This window comes from Malaclemys terrapin, chromosome 3 (genome assembly GCF_027887155.1).
Source record: "Malaclemys terrapin pileata isolate rMalTer1 chromosome 3, rMalTer1.hap1, whole genome shotgun sequence".
Taxonomy (NCBI): Eukaryota; Metazoa; Chordata; order Testudines; family Emydidae; genus Malaclemys; species Malaclemys terrapin.
This window is the reverse complement of record NC_071507.1, coordinates 133,864,064-133,885,966: the sequence shown is the minus strand read 5'-3', so window position 1 is coordinate 133,885,966 and position 21,903 is coordinate 133,864,064. Positions and strand designations below refer to the sequence as shown.

At 37.8% G+C, this 21,903-nt stretch overlaps 1 protein-coding gene across 10 annotated transcripts in view; it reads right to left on the bottom strand.

The window, feature by feature from the left end:
- USP45 (ubiquitin specific peptidase 45) overlaps positions 1-21,903 on the bottom strand; it is a 105,533-nt gene that overhangs the window by 21,635 nt on the left and 61,995 nt on the right. For 3 of the 10 annotated variants that reach the window (XM_054022468.1, XM_054022466.1, XM_054022467.1), the window contains 3 exons: positions 6,603-6,690; positions 2,397-2,478; positions 1,250-1,356 (listed from right to left, as the gene is read on the bottom strand). In XM_054022468.1, coding sequence (XP_053878443.1) covers positions 1,250-1,356; positions 2,397-2,478; positions 6,603-6,690 — 277 coding nt within the window. Of the gene's footprint in view, positions 1-1,249; positions 1,357-2,396; positions 2,479-6,602; positions 6,691-17,370; positions 17,463-21,903 lie in introns of those variants that run through there. The other 7 variants (XM_054022472.1, XM_054022470.1, XM_054022469.1 and 4 more) reach the window with 6 other exon arrangements.

Below are 21,903 nucleotides of genomic sequence, written 5' to 3'. Positions count from 1 at the left end.
GGAACCTTGTTTTAATGTGGTTGTAGCCAGCAAATTCCTGATTCCTGTGCAGACTAAGCAACAGTAATATGGTACATATAACTTCTAACCTTTCTAAGTTGTATGCAGATAAAGTTCTTCATTGATACCAGTGACATATTAAAATTATATTCTGCACTTTACACAAGGGGAAGATTACCTGGCACTGCAGAACTGTGATTAATTATTCAGACTGAAAGGGTTTATTATATGTCTATAATATGAAATATAATATTGTAAACCAAATATAAATGCAACATTCAATAATTCATGAAAATTTATCAAAATAATAAGCTTTTCATCCTTGTGACTCTAAAGGAAATTCTAACGATTATGGAAATTACTTATTTTTGATAAAATGTTGATCAATACTAAGTTACTAAAGTTATATATTGTTTAATAAAAATATCAAGTTAACTACTAAAAGTATTTCAAGAAGAGACCATTTAGATCAATATCAATTCCATAATCTGATTAAATATATTTTTCCCACTCCCTTTAATCAAATCAAAATTTCCCAAAGTGTGGTCCATGTCCCAAAGGACTACCCATGGGGGCAAGAAAAATGGATACATTAAGATAGGGAGGACTTTAACAACACATGACAGAGTTGCAGGGGCAGGGAGGGTGGACTGGTTTCATTTTCCCAAAGCGGGGCTCAGTTTTCAAAAATCTGGGAAATGCTGCATTAAATACATGATCAGTATTTCCCAAACTATTGTAGAATTTGGAACCTCCAGCCCAAGATCAGCTAGACACAAACACATTAAAGACAGGTCCCCACTTTGAACTTTAGGGTACAAATGTAGGGGCCTGCATGAAAAACTTCTAAGCTTAACTACCAGCTTAGCTCTGGTTCGGCTGCCACCATTTCAATGGATTCCCTTCCTGGGAAGCCTTGAAAAACCTTCACCAAATCCCTGGTGAAAACAAATCCAAACCCCTTGAATCTTAAAACAAGGAGAAATTAACCATTCCCCCTCCTTCCTCCCACCAACTCCTGGTGAATCAAGTTCCAACCCCCCTGGGATCTACAACAGGGAGACACATTAAAGCGTCTAAATCTTTTCCGAGTCACATGACTCCTTTGTATGAGTGGAAAGGATAATATTTTAAGGACAAAATAGTCCTTTTTAATAAGCAGCCTTCAATAAAATCTTTTTACAAATAAATAGTATAAAATTGACAATACATTTCTATTCCACATCGAGCTGAATTCCAAAATACCTACATTTTCACATTCCTCACACATGACAGTGCTAGTCAATTCACCAACAAAGATCCTATCTATGAAGTTCATCTTCACACCCTCTCTTCCATATGCTGAAAAAACATTACCTTTTTTAATGTGAAAAAAACAGATCCAATGCCACTGTATAAGTACAATGTAATTCTTTCTATGATTTATTCGGAACACATATAGTACAATGTAGGAATATGCTCAAAATATTTCCTACCACTAAAGAAATTAATTCAATAAAATATATCATTTACTTTAATATTTGTCAATGCTTAGAAATACAGAATTCAGTTTCTCCCTCCCCCTCCTCCTTCAGTAACAGAATAATGCTGCATCTCCTTTTAAGAAAGGTTTTTTATTTTAATACACAATGCAAGTCATAAGTCCTATTGATATAATATTCTATTGCACTGTAGCAGGCATTTAGGCAGGAGACCTGCTGGTTGATTTTCTAAATGACAAATAGCTTCTAAAAAACTGTACAACTCAAAACCAAAACCTGTTCAATAGATTTGTAATACATTATCAAGATCAAATTACTACAGGTTTGGCAAGGATTAACTTAATTTTTCAGAACAATTACAATACCATTGGAATTTTAATTAAGCTTTAAGTATTATGCAAATAAAAGACTGAGGTTTAGAAAATACTGCCCTGATTCAAATAATTCATCTTATTTTTGTGTTGTTATTCTCAACACACTTATGTCATCAGCAACCTTGTGGCAATTTAATCAATAACGCATTTAAGGTGGTCTCTTTATGAGTGATGCAATAGTTGTGGCCTTAATCGAAAGATCTGAAGATGCAGCAGAATACTTAAGTAAAAGTAAAACTAAGTTTTACACGCCTATATGACAGTAATTAACAAAAGAAAGCCTTTATTCTAGATACTGGAAACAGATTAGTACATAACACTTCGATACTTTACATGTGCACTAGATGGCACCACAATAACACGTAATAAAAGTCTTATAAAACCATCTGCAATACTTCAAGGCAGTCAATTTTGAAAATTATATTTTAAAACTTGTACATTTATTTATTTTTTTAAATAGTGATTGATTCATTTGCTAAAAAGAACTTAAAAATAAATCACTATAAATAACAAGACAATATTGTATTAAAGAATAACATACCTTTAACTTTTCTTTTAGTTTCCTCATCTGCAGTTTTAGTTGTTGGATTGTTGAATGCTTTTAAGATACCAGCTTGTATACGCTATAAATATAAACACAAATATTTAATAAGTATTTTCAGTGGGTGATAGGCACTCTAAAAACACTGACAGACTGTTAGAAACAATTTTTGGTTATTTCCAGAAAACTACACAAAAGTTTATATAACTCTAGCTTTAACTACATCAAGCATTTTTCCTCACAAAAAAGGGCAAATTTTAGGTAGGTAGTAAATTTATCAAGAAATTGTGGATTATGAAGTGAACATTGCTAGGAAAGGAAATAATAAATTGCTTTGTAGTGCAGTGACTGGCTGGAATATAAATGTGTAAAATTTGCTAAATATCTTTAACCATGCTTCAATTACTCTATTTAGAGAGTAGTAGGTTTAAATTTTATTTGCTAGTCAATACAACCTTTAGTCACACATCAATGTGTGTACAGAAAACTCCCATTAACCCATATAAGGATTATCTGAATGTACTGAAGAGAATGTAGAACCCTACAAATATATTTTTGGAGGAGGCGAACTGCATCTAAATAGCATCCAACAGAATTATATTACCTGTACCTATAGCTTGCACATAAAAATAGCAAGTTTTGCCCACTTCTCAGCAAAAAATTAACAGCAGTTACCATAGTGAGGTCTCATATTAATAAGGCTTCAATATTTCTACAGAATATATAACTAACTTTTCTCCAGTATGCTGTGGAATAGCATAAATAATTAAACTAAACGATACTCTCAAATACAGGACCAGAGTACATTTTTGGATGTATTATCCATATGTCCCTGTTTTTATTTTCCTCCCTTTTTAAAAGTACTTATTCACAGTCTTCAGTAATGTGTAATGGGTTTCCATTTCATTAGTAAAAAGTAGCGAAGTTCTACTGTATTACTATATTTGTTAAATGGCACATGAAAGTCACAAACAGAAACGAGCTGTGATGCTACAAAAGTCTTGTATGTAGTCCATAGCAGACCTACTAACAAATAATCATCACTTTTACAACACAGTTCTAAAGTATAAAATATATATTAAAATTTGAGATGGTTATAAGTTGTCATGTCATGTTCCACTCAAACCATATGTACTGGGAAATGCTATGATGAAGGATAGCTTTCGAGGTTCGATTTCCAGTTCATCTATCTACCCACAGATTAGTCATACTTCTACCTTATGAGTATGTGACCTGGCTTGTGAATTAAGTCCGGACGCCCCAAGCTCTGCTTTGTTCATCTTAAAGCCAACAATATACTAAAAGGTCTAATCAATACGTAATTCACCAAGTTGAATACCATAAATGGGTTTAGGGCCATAAGCAACCCCTTTTGTTGGGATTAGTGCGTTGAACCATTTATTTAGGTCAAAGAAAGACATAGTCTTTGAATGGTCAGGGTGCTACTAACAATGGCAGCAGACATTAATCAATTAGCAGCAGGGTTCAGCTACTTCAAACCCTGGTGTGAAACAATCTCCAGCACACATCGCTGGAAACAGCAGACAGTGTGTAATTTGGATTGTGGTATTGACAGACTTTTATTTTAAAGGTCCACTTTTATAGATTAATGTATTTTCAGAAGGATGCAGAAAAAAATAAAAACAGGATTCCAAATAATGCAATATTGTTTCAGAAAGCCCAGAAATTGGAGACAAAACCTCAAGGCACTGTAGAAGAACTGTTTTATAGGCTGTAAAAACAAATTAAAAGCATAGTGAAAAGGTAATTTATGTAGCGCTATAAAAGCATTTTGAGATTGCACTCACCTATTTGAATACAGTAGATATACTTTAAAGGACCAAATAGCTTTGATTGAAAAAATTAATCAGAATTTGTAAGAGAAGTGCCAATTAGACTGCTCAACTAAACAGAAGGTTTATCACAGGTACACTGAAGTGGTTAGCTGCTATTTTATCAGGGCTGTTACCGAAACTTTACACTCAAAAGCAAACATTTAAAAGCAGCATGAAAGAGGAAGGTTAGTGGCTATAATCATTTCTAAAGGATTCTGGTGGCAGACATATTGCTGTAGGCTTTCTTCAATCAAAAAACACATGGTAGTGACACTCCATAACAATAGCACGATTAACAGCTGTGCAGTTCCCATGACAGACAATGCTGCTACTGCTTGTATCTGATTGGCACAACTGTCATTGCTCACAAGATTGAATAGATCCACAGATCTGACATTCTCAGTTTGTCATACCATTTATAGACCCGAAAAAGAAAGGGGGAGAAAAAAAGAGCTTTTACTAGTAATGTCCCTTACTGCACAGCCTGAGGTGATAAAGTCACTGTTAATAGTAATGCACCATTATGGCAAAACAGGGGTTTAAGTGCTGTAAAAGGTGGGACCAACCTTCACTTACCCAATGACAGAGATGGCAGAAATACTGTACAACCTAATGTATAAAGAAAATATTCCTCAACACGTTCTATTATGGTGATAACAGCAGCCACCATTGCTCTCTAATGAAACTATTAATAGGACAAATAAAAAATACACGCTAAGACCTAATGACGCTGCCATGTTCACTGATGGCACTGGAGTTTATGCTGTCATTTGTGTTAATCTGTTCATTATGGGGAGAGGGAGGAGTGTCAGAATATTAGTTTAAGTAAGCATTCCCTTGCTTTTACTGTTAAACCTATATTCTTATAGGTTGTACAGTAAATAGGGTTTAAACCACTCTACCCCATTAAAGTCAACAGGAACAGCACAGTAGTGCCATCACTACAACATTCTGAAAACTCTTTTTCCCCCTTAAATTAAAAGAAATAAAAACAGCTATCCTTATACTTTTGCTCAATGGGTCATTTTATGACATTATAATGTCAGGACTGAGAAAAGCTTCTCCATAGTTCACTATTTTTATGATGCAGCCTATTGTTGACATGAACTAAGTTTTCAGGTTTGCAAAAAGGAGCTTCTTATTATTAAACTGGGTTTGAGTTGCATGTTAGCAATGCATTTCCACAATTCATGCTAACCACTTTTGCAGCTTATTTATAGATACTGTCACTGCATAATCTTGTTGTACATTACAAGCTATAATAGTAATGTCTATAGACTTTATTCAGTCAATTAAAATATGGACTGACTGATGACCAGATGTGCCATTTGTCAAAAAAATAGTTCCATGAAGTCCAAAATACATAAAAATACTGCATCATAGAGCTGTTATGTGGCGATGGCTCAATGGCTCTATTGTGCCAGAGACCCGGGTACAGGAGTGGCTTCAGATCTCATGTCCATGATAATTCAGTATAGGTACATTACAGATACTAGACAAGTAAACTTTGCTTGGGATGGAAGAAGGGCTATATTGAATGATCACTACTATAGTAAAGTGCCTCCTTTGGGAAAAGGCTATTTTCTATTACACCTGAAGAAAGACCTTTTCCTCTGAGTCAGAAAGAGGCAAAACAGTGATGAACCGGAGATGTCAAACAAATCAGATTAGGTGTATTATGGTTCAAAACTGCACTTCTGGAAACAGGGAAGTAAGGGGCAGAAATGAAGAAAATAAATACTAAATGTGTATAGATATCTTTTTTATATAAAAAGCTTTCTTTATGTATATATATTTAGTACTTGATCTAGATTTGTTAAGTAATGGGAAGTACAATTTCATCTGTAAAACAAGCAATTTTTCTTCATTTAGAACATTGCTAAAAGACATTAGAAACTTGGATAATATTTTTGCTTTAATTTTTTTCCAGTCAAATTGGTTTTAGTGAAGTTTTATAACATAAACTAATTGCTCCCTGGATGTGGGGCAGTATATGAAGTTTTATCCTGAAGCAGATTTTACCAAATGAGTTAGGGACATGACTTTTACCCTACCACTTAAAAAGTATATTTTTTAATAACTACAGATGAATCGGTCTCCTAAAATAGTGCTTCCAAAGTCACTGGAAAATTATAACAACCACCATTTATGATATCCCCTTCAACAATCAACTGAAATCTGTATCCAGATCAACAAATTTAAAATATCAAAATGAAAATGTAATAATCAAGTTGCTTTTTTGAAAAATAGTGGAAACAAGCCTTAGTAGTCATTTCATTATTTTAAACAGAGAAAACAAAGTGTGTGAAAAGGTGACATCTGATCTACAGTCAATTCGAGCTAGTTCACTGAAAATATACAAAGATTTTACCTTTGTTTCTTCTATTCTCATTGCATCCAACAAATAGTGGAGAAGCTCTTGGCTATCCTGCTGTTGAAACCCTTTAAACCGAGGGGCCCTATAGAAGAAGCGAGAAAGAAGTTCAGAATAACTCCTCTGGCTTCCACTTAGGATCTCTGGGGAAGCATTTTCAAAACACTATGCCCCCTCCCCCTACCGTGCCCCTTCCAAAATAATAAATCATCATCATCATAAAAAGACAAAAACCTCAGGCTGACGTATAGAATACAAGACTCAGTGTTATAATACGTACAATATTTGGAAAAAATATATTTAGAGACTGAAGGAACATCTTGAGTCTTGGACCAAATGGTAACATACTCCAGGTCAGAAAGAACTGTACACAAGTACAGTTACTTAGAAAGTAACAGTAAGATAAGAACTCATCCTCATTTATATTTCAATAATCTACCTATGACAGCTTCAAGCCTACTTGCTCAACCTTTTGATCTGTAACTTACTGAATGTAGTGAAAGGCATCTGAATGGGTAAGATGGTGAATATATTAAAAAAATAAATGCCATGCACCATATGAATTTTAGTTTTTACTGGGGTAGGGGTTCCCAAACTTGGTTCACGGCTTGTTCAGGGTAAGCCCCCGGCGGGCTGCGAGACGCTTTGTTTACCTGAGTGTCCGGAGGTACGGCCGCTCGTGTTTCCCGCCGTTCCCACTGGCCGGGAACAGCGAACCGTGGCCACTGGGAGCTGCGAGTGGCAGTACCCGTGGACGCTCAGATAAACAAAGTGTCTCGCAGCCCGCCAGGGGCGTACCCTGAACAACCTGTGAACCAAGTCTGGGAACCCGTGCACTGGGGGGGGGGGGAGGGGCGGGGGGGGAGAGAAACAAATTCTCTCATGCTTTGCTGATGTACATAATTTCTACTAAACCCCAGTAATATTTTATTTATGCAAAATTTCTTTAAATCATGCTGTTACTAATAGAGATGGGTGTTCTTAAATAAACATTCCCATTCTGGAAAACCAGGTAATCTTCTTAATCACTAATATGAGTCAAATAATTTTTGGTTATATAATCAGTTATTCAGTGTTATATAATGAATAACGGTGATTAATCGCAGTTAACTCATGCAATTAAATTTTAAAAAATTTTAATTAAAAACTAATTGCATAAATCACAGTTTTAATCGCACTGTTAAACAACAGAATACCAATTGAAATTTTAAAAATATTTTTGGAAATTTTTCTACATTTTCAAATATATTGATTTCAATTACAACACAGAATACAAAGTGCTCAGTTTATATTTCTTTTGATTACAAATATTTGCATTGTAAAAACGACAAACAAAAGAAATAGTTTCCCTCCCCCACAGCCACGCCGGCAGCACTCAGGGCCGCGGGGTTGTGCGCTCCTGCCAAGCAGTGCGGCAGCATGTCTGGCTCTGGCTGGGCAGCACAGTGGCCGGACATGCTGCTCTGAGCGGCATGGTAAGGGGGCTGGGGGGGGTTGCATAAGGGGTGGGGGGTCCCAAGGGACAGGGAGCGGTTGGATGGGGTGGAGGTTCTAGGGGGCAATCAAGGGACGGGGGGTGGGGTTGGATAAGCATGGGAGCAGGGCTGGCTCTAGGCACCAGCAAAACAAGCTGGTGCTTGGGGCGGCACATTTTTAGGGGCGGCATGGCCGGCGCCAGAATGCTGCCCCTAAAGAGGTGACCCGGCCACCCTAGCTCACCTCCGCTGTTGCTGCCATGGCGCACGAAACAGCTGATTCGTGTGCCGCTACTCGCCCTCCCTCCCAGGCTCTCAAACCTGGGAGGGAGGGGGAGCAGCGGCGCGCGAATCAGCTGTTTCGCGCACCGCGGCGGCTTGGGGTCTCCCCCTCCCTCCCAGGCTCTCAAACCTGGGAGGGAGGGGGAGATCCCGAGCAGCCGTTTCGCGCGCCGCTGCTCCCCCTCCCTCCCAGACTTGAGAGCCTGGGAGGGAGTGGGAGAAGCGGCGCCCGCGCCACAGCCTCTCAGAGTCTCCCCCTCCCTCTCAGGCTCTCAAACCTGGGAGGGGGGGAGACTCCGGGTGGCCGCGGCGTGGCGCCGCTTCTCCCCCTCCCTCCTTCCCTCCCTCCTAGGCTTGAGAGCCTGGGGGGAGGAGGCAGGGCTGGGGATTTGGGGAAGGGGCGGAGTTGAGGCGGGGCCAGGAGTGGGGTAATTAAATAAGGGGGGGGGGGGGCAGCCAAAATTGTTTTTGCTTTGGGCGGCAAAAATCCTAGAGCCGACCCTGCATGGGAGTCCCGGGGGGCCTGTCAAGGGGTGAGGGTGTGGATAGGGGTCAGGGCAGTCAGGGGACAGGGAGCAGAGGGGTTTGTCTAGGGGGTGGGATTCCAGGTGACATTGTAAACAAGCAGGCAGCATTATCTCCTGCAAATGTAAACAAATTTGTTTGTCTGAGCGATTGGCTGAACAAGAAGTAGGACTGAGTGGACTTGTAGGCTCTAAAGTTTTACATTGTTTTATGTTTCAATGCATTTATTTTTTTGTACATAATTCTACATTTGTAAGTTCAACTTTCATGATAAAAATATTGCATTACAGTATTTGTATTAGGTGAATTGAAAAATACTATCTTTTGTTTTTTATTGTGCAAATATTTGTAATCAAAAATATAAAGTGAGCACTGTACACATTGAAATTAACATATTTGAAAATGTAGAAAACATCCAAAAATATTTTTAAAAATGGTATTCTATTAACAGCGCGATTAATTGCGATTAATTTTTTTCATCACGCGATTAATCACAATTAATTTTTTTCAATCACTTGACAGGCCTAATAATCATACAATATTAACTCTTGTCATCTCTTTAATAGGCAGCAGGTTTAAAAAACAAAAACAAAAGGAAGTATATCTTCATACAGTGTGCAGTCAATCTGTGGAACCCAAGACTATAACAGTGTTCAAAAAAGAACTAGATAAGTTCATGAAGGATAAGCCCATCAATGGCTATTAGCCAGGATGGACAGGGACACAAAACCATGCTCTGAAGTGTCCCTAGCCTCTGTTTGCCAGAAGCGGTGAATGGGAGACAGGGGATGGATCACTTGATGATTACCTGTTCTGCTCATTCCCTCTGAAGCACCTGGCATTGGCCATTGTTGAAAGACAGGATACTGGACCACTGGTCTGACCCAGTATGGCCGTTCTTACGTTCTCTTCGTATACAGTTTTACAAGGACATGTGCAGCACCATGAATTCTCAACTCACAGCACACCCACGTCTCACTTTGTTCTTAAATTTAGCAAACTACAATACCTTATTCCACTTCTGAAAAATATTAATGCTATATTACTGCAAGCCAAAAGGATTCTTTCATTTCTAGAATACATAAAAAGCCTCAGACTGACAACAAAATATTTTAAGCATCTTTTTGACTTGGCCAATCCACTCCATAAAGCTAGGTCTGGAACAGCAGGGTAATAAGTTGGTGTATGTGACCGCTGACATTTTTCGAAGTGGCCTAGGGGATTTGGATGCCCAATTGTAGTTTTGAAAAATCACAGCTGAAGGAGCCAGCTCATGTCTCACTGTAGTAATTCAAGTAACTCCATCCTCAGTTATATAAAATATGATCCCACAGCATGGCTAAATACCAAAAGTTACACATTCCATCTTGTGTGTGGTTACTGAATATAGCAATAAGTTATCTAGATATGTCATCAAAATCCAAGGAGGATCACAAAATTATTCATTCATAACAAAGGTGATTTTGATCTTGCTGTGTTCTACAGCATGTTCGGCTCATCCGACTAAATCACCTAGGCTGTATCAAAAAGGGTCTTGATATAAATGGCACCTTTTCTAATTCTGATCATATCATCAAGAAATCTGGTGGGGAGGGGGGGAAAGGGCGGTAACAGAATTCCAAGAGTCAGACACTTCTATACCCAGAAAAGCATTAGTGTTAGTCCTATCAAGCTTAGCTAATGCTATGCTTAGCACAGTAGATCCACTCTCCTCAGAAATTTTTACCCACTACATGGCCCAAGATACACAAAGCAATGTATGAATACTTGGTAACATTCTTTGCTGTTACCTGGTAGCAAGAGAATACAAAGAAACCTCAGTAGTAATAGATAATTCTTGATAAAATAGTTTAACACCCAAAAGTTATTCACCACAGATTTTTATCTGCTATCATAACTTGCAAATCATTTTGGAAATCTTTCCCAATTCCACTAGTAACTCCTGACATGTAATAGTATTTGACGAGTTTTCAACCAAAAAACAAAAAAAGTCATCTAACTATTGGAGGAATGATTTTGCTGGTCCTCTGCTTCAACACCCATTCCAGAATGTATTGAACTCAAAAACAACAAACATGAAACTGCACAAGCTCTAGGTATATTCTGATCAAGAAAAATATTGTCTTCCAAATATAGAAAAGATAATTTGTATGTTTAAGCAACAGGCAAAATGCTGATTCTAGGTCAGTTTCTGCCATGAGTTGAGCTGTTATTGCAAGTCCTAATTATCTGTATCACTTGATCAAAAGCAGCATATAATACTGAGCACAGCAAAGGGTCTATATAATCATTAACTGATTGCCTTCTGGATGGAACAAATTATGTACAAGTCTAAAGTTGCCAAGAGCTTTCTTCCTGACCACTGCCAGAAGGAAAATCTGTATATGCCTAAATAGCATATTCTTAAATGGCCCTGCCATCCTTCCTCATGCTAATTCTTTTAACCACTTATTACACCCTCTGGCATCAAAACTATAACTACAGAATATGTCTGAAGCACAGAGATTGTCTAATTGTTTTTCAGAAAAACAGTATTTTCCTCCTCTCCTCCTGCATGCTCATGGCTACACAGGGAGTTACTCTGCCACACACAAATAACTGTTCTACTGCAAACATTTACCTCTATAAGCATTGTAACCATGATCTGAGAACAGCGTGTAAAAGGAGCAGGAGTTCAGCTCCAGGACCCTTTCCCCAAGGAAAGCTCCAACCGGCATTTCTTTAGAATTATCTCCCACCCAAAACAAACAAACAAACAAACAAACAAACAAACAATGAGAAAATCAGGCAGAAACTAAAGTACATCTCTACCCTGATATAACACAACCCGATATAACAGGAATTCTGATATAACGCAGTAAAGAGGTGCTCCGGGGGGCAGGGCTGCGCACTCCAGCGGATCAAAGCAAGTTCGATATAACACGGTTTCACCTATAACGCAGTAAGATTTTTTGGCTCCCGAGGACAGTGTTATATTGGGGTAGAGGTGTAGTTAAATATAAGGAGAAAAAAGAAAAGTCATCAGTTAATTCCAGGATTTTATTGGACCTATTCTGCATGGCTCACTGTACCTCATGTCTGTGCCTAGAATCAGTCTCTAAAGCCCTCAGTTTGCCTGGTCACTCCATCTATGGGAAAACTTTCTGCAATGCATCTGATACCTAAGCCAACACAAATTTCTTTTTAGTGCCCTTTAGCCTGTTACCCAAAATTCTTCAAACTGGCAACCATCTTTGCTTTATTATTATTTATATTTTTTAAGGGCTGACCCTATGACTGACCTATACAAGACACAAAACTCCATCCCAAAAGAGTTTACAGTGTAAGGGCCAGATTCTAATATCCTTACCCAGGCTCAATAGTACCAGCATAAGGATATCAGAATCTGTTCCTTCTAGATTAAGACAGGATGACCTGAGAAGCCCTGAAAACAATTATAACTCAAAGTTAATCTTCTTTGTTCCCTTCTTGTATGCATATACTATATGCAAATGCTTTCCATGGGGGAGAAAGCTGCATTCTACTTGTCATCCTACTTCCCTTTAATAACCTTCCATCTCCACAACTGGCAAGGAGGAAGGAAGATTTGGTCTTATCAATGCAAACTGATGGTGTGTGGAAAGACCAATTTTTCATGGGCAGCTGGACTCACCCTGCAGCCACCCTGAGCTCGCCAAGTGATAAGACAAAATGCAACTGGAAATTACGCCACCTCCAGTTAGAACTCAAATCAGTATTGGCTTCTACAGAGAAAGTAAGATCAAAATCTTCCTTTCTGAGAGAACCTCCTGCTTAGCAGTACCTATCTTGACACCAAGCAGGCTAGCTATGGAGGAAAGCAGGGAATACCATCTAAGACCCTGGCTCCCTGAATTCCAAAGACTGCACGTGCAGACATTCTTACAGTCACTCTGTAATGATAAGTAAAGGGACGAATCAAGCTTTACACTGATACCGCGCTGATCTCATCCACCAAAGCAGACTCCCTTGTCAGCACAAGAGGAAGCCATCCTCTAAGAAGAGTGGGCCTTACAATATCCAGAGTATGCCTAAAGGCCTCCCTTGGACAGACAGAAAGGAGGTTAATGATCTGATTCCTGTGAATTAGATTTGGGAACAAAACAGGGTACTGTAATGTTCTATGCCCTTATGAAAAACTGAAAAAGGCATCAATTTACCAATGTTTTCGGCAGAGGTAAATACCTTTAAACAGGCTACTTCCACGGACAGTCAGAAGGGAGGGAAAAGACAATGGCTGAAAGTTTACACAGAGAAAAGTGGCGTCTGAGGAGTTCTAATCTGGAATTTGGCAGAGCTTTAATCACCCTTAATAATCCATAACACTAGAGGATGAGACCCTACCTGGAACCCTTATAAGGCTTCCCGATTGCTCCCAATAATGAAGCTTGACCATTTAGAGTGTGAAAGGCTCCTGTACTTGTACAATGGAATAGAATTATGTAACAAAGGTATATGTAAACAATCTTACAAGATCTAGAAACAAAAAACAAACCACACCAAATGACAGTATGATTAAAAGACAAACAGATGGATCCAGAATAGTCTTTGAATTCCTAAATGCTTCATGGAAGCGGTGTTATTTTCATCTAGAAAGACAGAAGTAGCCAAGTAGTGTTTGAAAGGAGAAGGAGAAGTTAATAATAGTGGTGACTGGTACAATAACAGCCTCCTATGAATGTAGTTGGCATTATGGTAAAAAAGAATGGTAGAGACCCAGGATTCTAAAAAATATATAGATGCTGAATTTAAAATTGTTAGATTATCTACACTTTAAGATATGGAAATACACAGTTCAGACGCCCAAACAACCTTAACTCTGCCCTGTAATATCTTGAGAGATGTGAAAAAAAAAATCACGAGTCTTTAAAAGCCAATCTATTCTGGGACCAAAAACAGTAAAATGCCTTCATTATAATCATCCAGTTTTTGCATGGTGCCACTGCAGAGAACAGTTAAAGTTGTTTGTACATTTCCATATCTTAACATGTTTGGATTTCTTTTAAGTTTAACCTTAACTCTGAATTTCCTAGGTTTGTAATGCTTGCTTTTGGTATAAGTACAATATCCCTGTAATCATTAATCTATTACTGATATGTATTATCTACCATAACTCCATCTTAGTTTTTGTTTGCAAATTTTAAAAAAATCCCTAAAAATTTCATACACGAACACTAAAAAGAAGCCCAAAGAGAATGCTACCATATGATATCTTTAACGGTTGTACAGAAATGTTGATACGTAATATCAATCTTAAATCATTTTAACTTTTAAGGCCAGTTTCACCAGTCTTCTCTGGTAGCTTTATGACACACTGGAAGAGCACAAAGCATACAGAATATATTGGCCAGTTAAGCTAGATTTACAGCTGCATTGCATCATCAGAGCAGCATAAAGCAGTCAGAGTACACTATCCTATTTTTCCTTTCCTGCCTGTCCTCCATATTCCCTTATACATATAGGCCCCAAGTTCCCCATTTCTCCGGTCTTCTGTCCTCTGCATTTTGCCATGCACACACAATAGTTTCCCTGGCATCCAGCCCTCCACCTCTACATCCTCCTACACCACTCCGTTCAGTATATCTGGTGCAAAGTAAAGAAATGAGTTTCTAAAAATAAATTTAGAGTTAATGGTAGGGATGGGGATTTTGCTGTTATTTTTCATAACTAAAAGTTTCTCCGTCTGCAGAGGCTGATGAACAAAACCAGCTTCCTCAGAGAAACTCACTGAGAATTGCCTTCTTTTGAAATTGCTACCACCTTCCTTGGTTCCCAGTAGGAGTGAAGCCAAGCTGCCCTCAGAGAAAATAATAACCCCCTTAGCCCCGTATGCAGTCAGAAGACAGAGAGGAACACAATGAGGAGCAGGGGAATGGAAGCAGTGGCCATATTAACTGAAGGAAGTTTGTGGTCTCAGTCCCAATGAGAACAATAAAAGATGGCCGCAATTTTGAGATCAGTTCTTCAAGGAATTTGCTACAGAACATTTTTCTTCAGCCTCTACTGAAGAAGAAATTTTCTGTGATGAAAAATAATAGCAAAGACTGAATTTCACTGTCAAGAAAACAGGGGTTTTCTCAGTGCTCCAAACAACATCTATTCTTATTTACAGCTATTTTTGGTAGATTATTTTATTTACCGTCTTACTATCAAGTGATATGGAGTATGCATGCATGGATAGGCAAAAAGCCAAAAATGAGTAAGGAAGGAAAATTTTACTCAAACCGTGTACATGAATTCCCCAAGTCAACAAAACAACTGTCACATGGTCTGTCGCATCCAATACCATCTTCTGCAATTAATACCAGCCAGGAGAACTCAGAATTTCTGGAATATATGCACTTGGACAAACACATATCCTGTCACACTGTTAGAGGGAAAGCTGGGGAATATGAATTCCAAATGCCCCAATGAATATATTCAGCACATTCCCCTCCCTGCCCAATAAGATCCAGGCTAGCAATATGAATATCCAATGAATATAGATATAGAATTGAATGCTATTTGGAGAGCACTGAATCTACAATGAAGTTCTTTGAAAGCACTGCAAAGGGAAAGAGATATTATCTAACTTCATGCTGAACATTTTCAAGTACATGGGAGAGAAAACAGGAAGTTGTTGAAATAAATAAATGGGGGCGTTTTAATCAGCCAAAATTCACTATTCTTGCTCCTATGAGGCTCCTCGTCCACAGGAAGTTATTTTTTTTTAATGCATCCATGATACTAGATACAAGAACAGGGCTAGGGGAGTAACAAGAGGTAAATGAGTAAAAAACACAAACTCAGTGTGTCACATTTTCAATGAGGTACACATACACACGCACACACACACACACACACTCATTTTGTATGCTTTATTTGGTAACAACAAACAGGAGAATATGCCAAAAAAATTCAGTATCTTTTAGATGTGCAATATCAAATGCTTGCTTACAATTCCTAGTATACACTTCCCTCCCTACCACTACCACACCTAAATACTTCCCACATTAAACAATGATCTAAACTACCACGTTTCAGAAACACCACAATTATTGTAGTCTATTCCTACAAAATTTCTGGTCCCTATGAATTAGAAATCTGTCAAACAAGGAATCCAAACATATGTCTGGTGTTGTCCTTGTCCTCTCACAGTGCGTCCTTCGAGCTGTCCTCTTTTATGGTGTCTGGCATCAGCAGCAAAAGAAACGAGCCAGCTTGGGAGTCAGGGCAAGGACACAGAAGGAACACTGGCAGTTGCTGATTTTACAGTTATTACCCAAGACAAATGAAAAAAACTGAAATGACCACTAGCAAATTTATTATTTTAAGACAGAGTCTGAGGCATCACTGTCCGCCTCTCAAACCCAAATGAAGCAAAATTATTTCAGGCTGGGCCAACAGTTTCTACAAATGACATGTTTGTAAGCTACATGGGTAGCTATCTATTTATAAAACAAACACTGTACCGCATGGTAAACAGATCATAGCCTAAATCATGGCTCCCATCAAAACCCTGTGAGTCCCCTTTATACTAACAGTCCAATATAACATATAATCCATTCTTTAACAAATATTCATCAAGCAAAAATTAATTTCTAATGCAAAGTTAAGTAAAGATCTCTATGAATATTTTCATACATCCTTTGGTGCCAGGAGTGTAGAATCCTTGTTAGACAACTTTTTAAAGTACTACACAGATCTATAGTTTTGGTGTCTCCAAACTTATAATCTAAATGAGACTATGTTTAAGTATTTATTCTTAACATAATTTTACTGCACATTGAAGATGCTTATAGACAGATACCATCCCCTCTGTCACAATATTGTATGCCCTGTTTTCCAGAACAAGCTGCTGATCTGACTTCAATTAAAATCTCGGGCCAATGCATCTAACCTGAGATTTAAACGGAAGTTTCCTTGTAAATGTCACCATACAGTAGGTATAACTCCTACTGCACTTTGGGAACAGCACATGCATAGTTAGCCACATGCACCCTCCCCAAAATGTAGCATGGGGCAAAACTGGTTGAGCAGAGCCCAAGTAAAAATTTCATCAAACTAGCAGACTTGCCGGAAAAAAACTATTTCTTCCACTACTCAGTTATATTTAAAATTAAATCACTGCAAGAGGGAGAATTTTCATTTTCAGGCTCAGGTTACATACTCTGGCTAGTCAGTGCATTTACTTTTAAATGCATGTCATCACCTTGTCCAGTACACAGTAATTTCACTTGTCCAGACAAGGTCTTGAGCTATAAGACAATATGATTTTTTCTAGTCTTGTAACAGATCTGGTCAGCTTTGCTTTGGAAATATCATACCAATAGCCTGTGAGAGGAACACTGAAGGGATGTGAAATATGGGGCTCCTAGATGCTACAACAAAAATAATAAATAACAATAATGAGCATTAATAATTACACAAATGCACAGTATATGTGCAGATCAAACACTCATATTTGTAAATATAGTACCTTATAATTTGCATTCTGTGCCTGTTTGTCATACACTACGGAGGTCTTCTAGGTTAACATAGGGCAAGAGAAGTGACATCTATAAAGTCATTCTTCACTCTGAAATTTATTTAAGTAACAAACTGTAAAATCAACTCACTTTTGGAAAAACAAGTTAGTTGGAGAACTGCTGGGTTTCACCACATATATGTGACTTTCAGTATTACTGTATATATCCTGCTGTTTTAAAACACCCAAAATTTGTCAATATATTCAACAGATATCATCCCATATCTGTACATACATAACTCCCACACCTGAGAGAGAAATGGGGGAGGGAGGGAGAACTGATGAGGATGAAACCTGACATTTTCTAGAGTCAAAACAATGAGCAAGGATATAAAGTCCTTTTTTATACAGGATAAGTACAACTCACTTAAACCAGAGACAGATTAGTAATGCAATTCCAGGAAATTGCATACATCTTTCATTATCATTAACGGATGTATAGTATAGTTTCCCATTAATTAACAATATATACTATTACTCAGAATTAATTTAGTAAAAAAATTCCAAGGGAGAACATTTTCATTTGATATTCTACATATTAACTTTATTGTCTTAAATGGGAAAGGACACATATGACCGACAAGATGTGGTAGTTCCGATTAAACAGAAATCATTAAGACACCTTTTGTTTTAGAGTTTTATTGTAGCGTTAGGGGCATTTAACAGGGCTAGAAGTGGTTGTTTTTAAAAATTTTCTTTAGACTTTGCTCTATTTTTAAGACCTTCACTATAGCTAAAATGGATTAACTGAAAGAACTAACAATTATCACATGCTATTATATGGAATGAAATGAGGATTCGAGTAGAACAATTAAAATTTTAAAGGTGAAGTGACAGGAAAACGTTTTTTAAAAGATGGTAAGTAAGGTTTGGCTGGTTCACTTTGACTGACAAGTGATGTCATTGTTAACACACTGATTAATATATGAACAATTGGGCACCCATGCCTGTAATATGCTATATAATGCCACAGTTAATTCTAAATCTCTACAATGCTGTGGAAAAATGTTCAGGATTAGTGGGTCTGCTTTTTGTTTATGTTGGGAGGATGTGGGGGGAGAAGAATATAAAAAGGTGAACCAGTACAATGCAGGGTAATTACAGGAAGATTTCTGTCCTTATTAACAAAAAATTGAGAGTAAAAGAATTAATCAACACAGATTCATAGAAATCTGACAACTAAAAGATGTGCTCTGGTCTCCTTGAAAATATGCTTCAAGCAAGATCCTTGGCAAAAGTGGAGGACTCCAAGATGGTTGGTTGAGTTGACCGCTCACAGATGTGCCGACATATGGAAGCCAGTGCCAATGCGCTACAACCTGTTGTACAGTGTCAGCAGTATAATGACAGAACAGGTTGAACTCCTGTTAATGGTCATAAGAAGTGAAGGACAACTGTGACAGCCATGTACTTATTACTTAAGCCTATCATTTCATTGCTGATCTTGGGGTCAAGCATTTATATCTTGTACATCAACTAAAAAGATGTTTCTAATCATTATCTACCAGTTAGAATGTAGCTATTTTTACAATGAAAATTATGCAGTACTAATTAAATATGCGCACCACAAATACTATTTTTGTTAAAGTAACCCAGTTCTTTCAAAGTATAATACTCTTCATATGTATTCTACATTAAGTCACCCTTTATTTTTCAGAATTAAGCAACACTCTAAAAAAATTCACAATTGTAATAAAGTAGTCACAAAGGCAATACATTATCCTGATTTTTAAAAAATAAAATAAAATAAAATAAAATAAAATAAACCTTCTCTCCTGTGCTTTCTTCACAGGTCATGGGAAAATTAATGACAAAATACTTAAAGATCCTCTCCTCATATGGAAGTGTGTCTGTGCCTCTAAATATTTGTTGTTGCCTCTCTCTGGATCCTTTCTATTTTTGCTGTATCTTCCACCCCACCCACCCCCCCGCCCATATGCAGTGTTGTTGTGGCCCTGTCAGTCCCAGGATACTAGAGAGGCAATATATTATACACAGAGTTCTTCTTCAGGTCTGGGAAATGTACTCGGAGTGTCACAGTTAAACACTAGGTGGAACAAATTAAATTACCGATAATAACTTTGCTAGACACTAAAAATCATTGACTGAATAGAGACACTGGATTTACAGTTTATTACAAAAATCAATAACTCACTGACAAACCTCACCCAGGTGCCTCTCCCCCACCCTCTGCTTCCTTTCCCCCCTATGACTGGAAGGGTGTTATCAGGTCACTTCACCTTGAATGGTCCCTTGAAATATGTATTAATTACTTATACTAAACAATCTGTTGCATCTTTTATTTAGCTGTGACATTCTGAATAGGTTTCCCAGACTTGAAGATCTCCGTGTAGCTTGAAAGCTTGTCTCTCTCACCCATAGAAGTTGGTCCAATAAAAGACATTATCTCACCCACCTTGCCTCTCTAGTATCTTTTCTGAGACAGACTGTCCAGAACTGAACGGTATTCCAGGTTAGAGCATACCAATCATTTATATTATGGCATTAAAATATTTCAGTATTATTTTCTATCCTGTTCTTTATACAGCTGAATAAACATTCTGTTTGCTTTGTTTACCACCTCTACAGACAAAGCAAATATTTTCACTGAGCTGTTCAAAATGATGTACAGGTCTTCCTCCCGAGCGGTTATAGTTAATTTAGAATCCAGGAACATATATAAGTAGTACAAATTATTCCAGACATCGTGCAACACCTTGCACTTGCCAGCAATTAATTTCATCCAAGTTTGTGCTGCCCATTCACCTAGCTTTGTTAGGTTTTTCTGAAGTTCCTTATAGTGTTCTTTAGTCTAATTTAAAGAACGGTGTGTCGCCTACTTATTTTTGCAGTGATGGAAGGGGGTCCACAACACCAACATATGTGGTTTTATGTCAGCAGCACAAGAGGGAAAGGTCAGCCTGATAGGTCCCCTTTTCTCTGCTACAGAGCTACAGAAGTGGAGCAAGTACATTTATGCGAGTCACAGAGACCCTCATAAAAATTCTCTATGGTCACTCAGGAAAGAAGCATCCCTTACAGTCTAATGATGGGGGAGGGGTTTTGTTTGTTTTAATGAAGTAAGGTGTGCAGTGAAACCTGGGAACTTTTTCAATTAAAAAACAAAGAAAATTGTGGAAAATCCTCAATCCTCCTTCTACAAAAACGTGTCCTAGCAAACTAACAAATAAAGAAAAATGATTTCTCTTGCCTTCATTCCATGAATCACCTGTAGCATTATCTCAACTTTCCATAAACATTATTTCTCTCAGCAGCCATGATGATGGTGGAATGTTCCAAGCATTCTGTAAGATGCCTCTCCAAAAAGCTCAGTACACATAAGTGCTTGTAACCTCCATTCACTATATCCCCAGTGAATCCTTCCCTATGCTTTACAATACATCAGGAAAGAGAGAGAGAAAGAGAGATCTCTTCTTCACCAGAGGTAACTTGTTCCACGTCATCCTGGAGACTAGCAATAAAATCTTGTTTAGCAACATTCATGCAGCAAAACAATTAGTTGTATTATGGGGGGGAAGTACAGAGCAGTTTTTCTGATACCTGAAAATACACTCATTGACACTAACCACTCAAGTATGGTAATATTAACTCGGTGCACAAATCTAAACAAAGTAACTGAAGTTTCTTCCACTGATAAAATTATTCAGCCATAACAAATATAGCAAATATTTAGGTCCTCTTAATACATAAATGTTGTGTCAGTCACTAAGTCTCTAGATAAGTCAAAAGTCTGCAGTCCTAATATTCAGAATAGTGGAAAACAAACAGAAGGGCCCTGTAGCTATGCACACAATCTGTCCTAGCAAAACGTCTGACAGCTGCAACACTAACAAAATTAACAGTGGATGAATTAGTACCAGACGCTAAACAGTTGCTATGGAAAGAATCATCCATTTCTTTCTTTTTTCCCCCCTTCCTCAACTGATCGACCCACCACCACCATTCCCCCCAAATTAACACTATTGTTTTACATTGTTTTATTATAAATGATCACAAATTACCCCTTTATACACTTAATATACATAAAAGGGTGAAGGTATTCAATAGCCCATCTAGAACTTTAAGACAGGGCTCATAGTTTTGAAGGGTCACGCCCCATTTTTTTTTTAACCTTTAGTCAGCCAATTTGTACCTCCGCTTCAGGTTCCTTTCACTCCTGGCTTCCTGGATAACATTTAGCTTTATTTTTAGAATCAGGGCTTCTTGTCATGGACTGGTAAATGGTACCAGCTCTTTATTTCATCTCTCTACATGTCCTGTTTCCATCCTCACCTGTGCATTCCTGACTCTTCTCCCCTTCAACTCCTTCCTTATTGTTCTTCTTTCCCCCTTAGCCTCTTGAATTCTCTTTCACTAAACACTTCTAGCCTTAGATGGCAGCAAGAGTTCAGAAGTGTTATTTTCAAACAGTTAAGGTATTCTTGCTCTGTATTTGGGTATTTAAAGTGGCACTTGGCATCTAAGCAAGTAT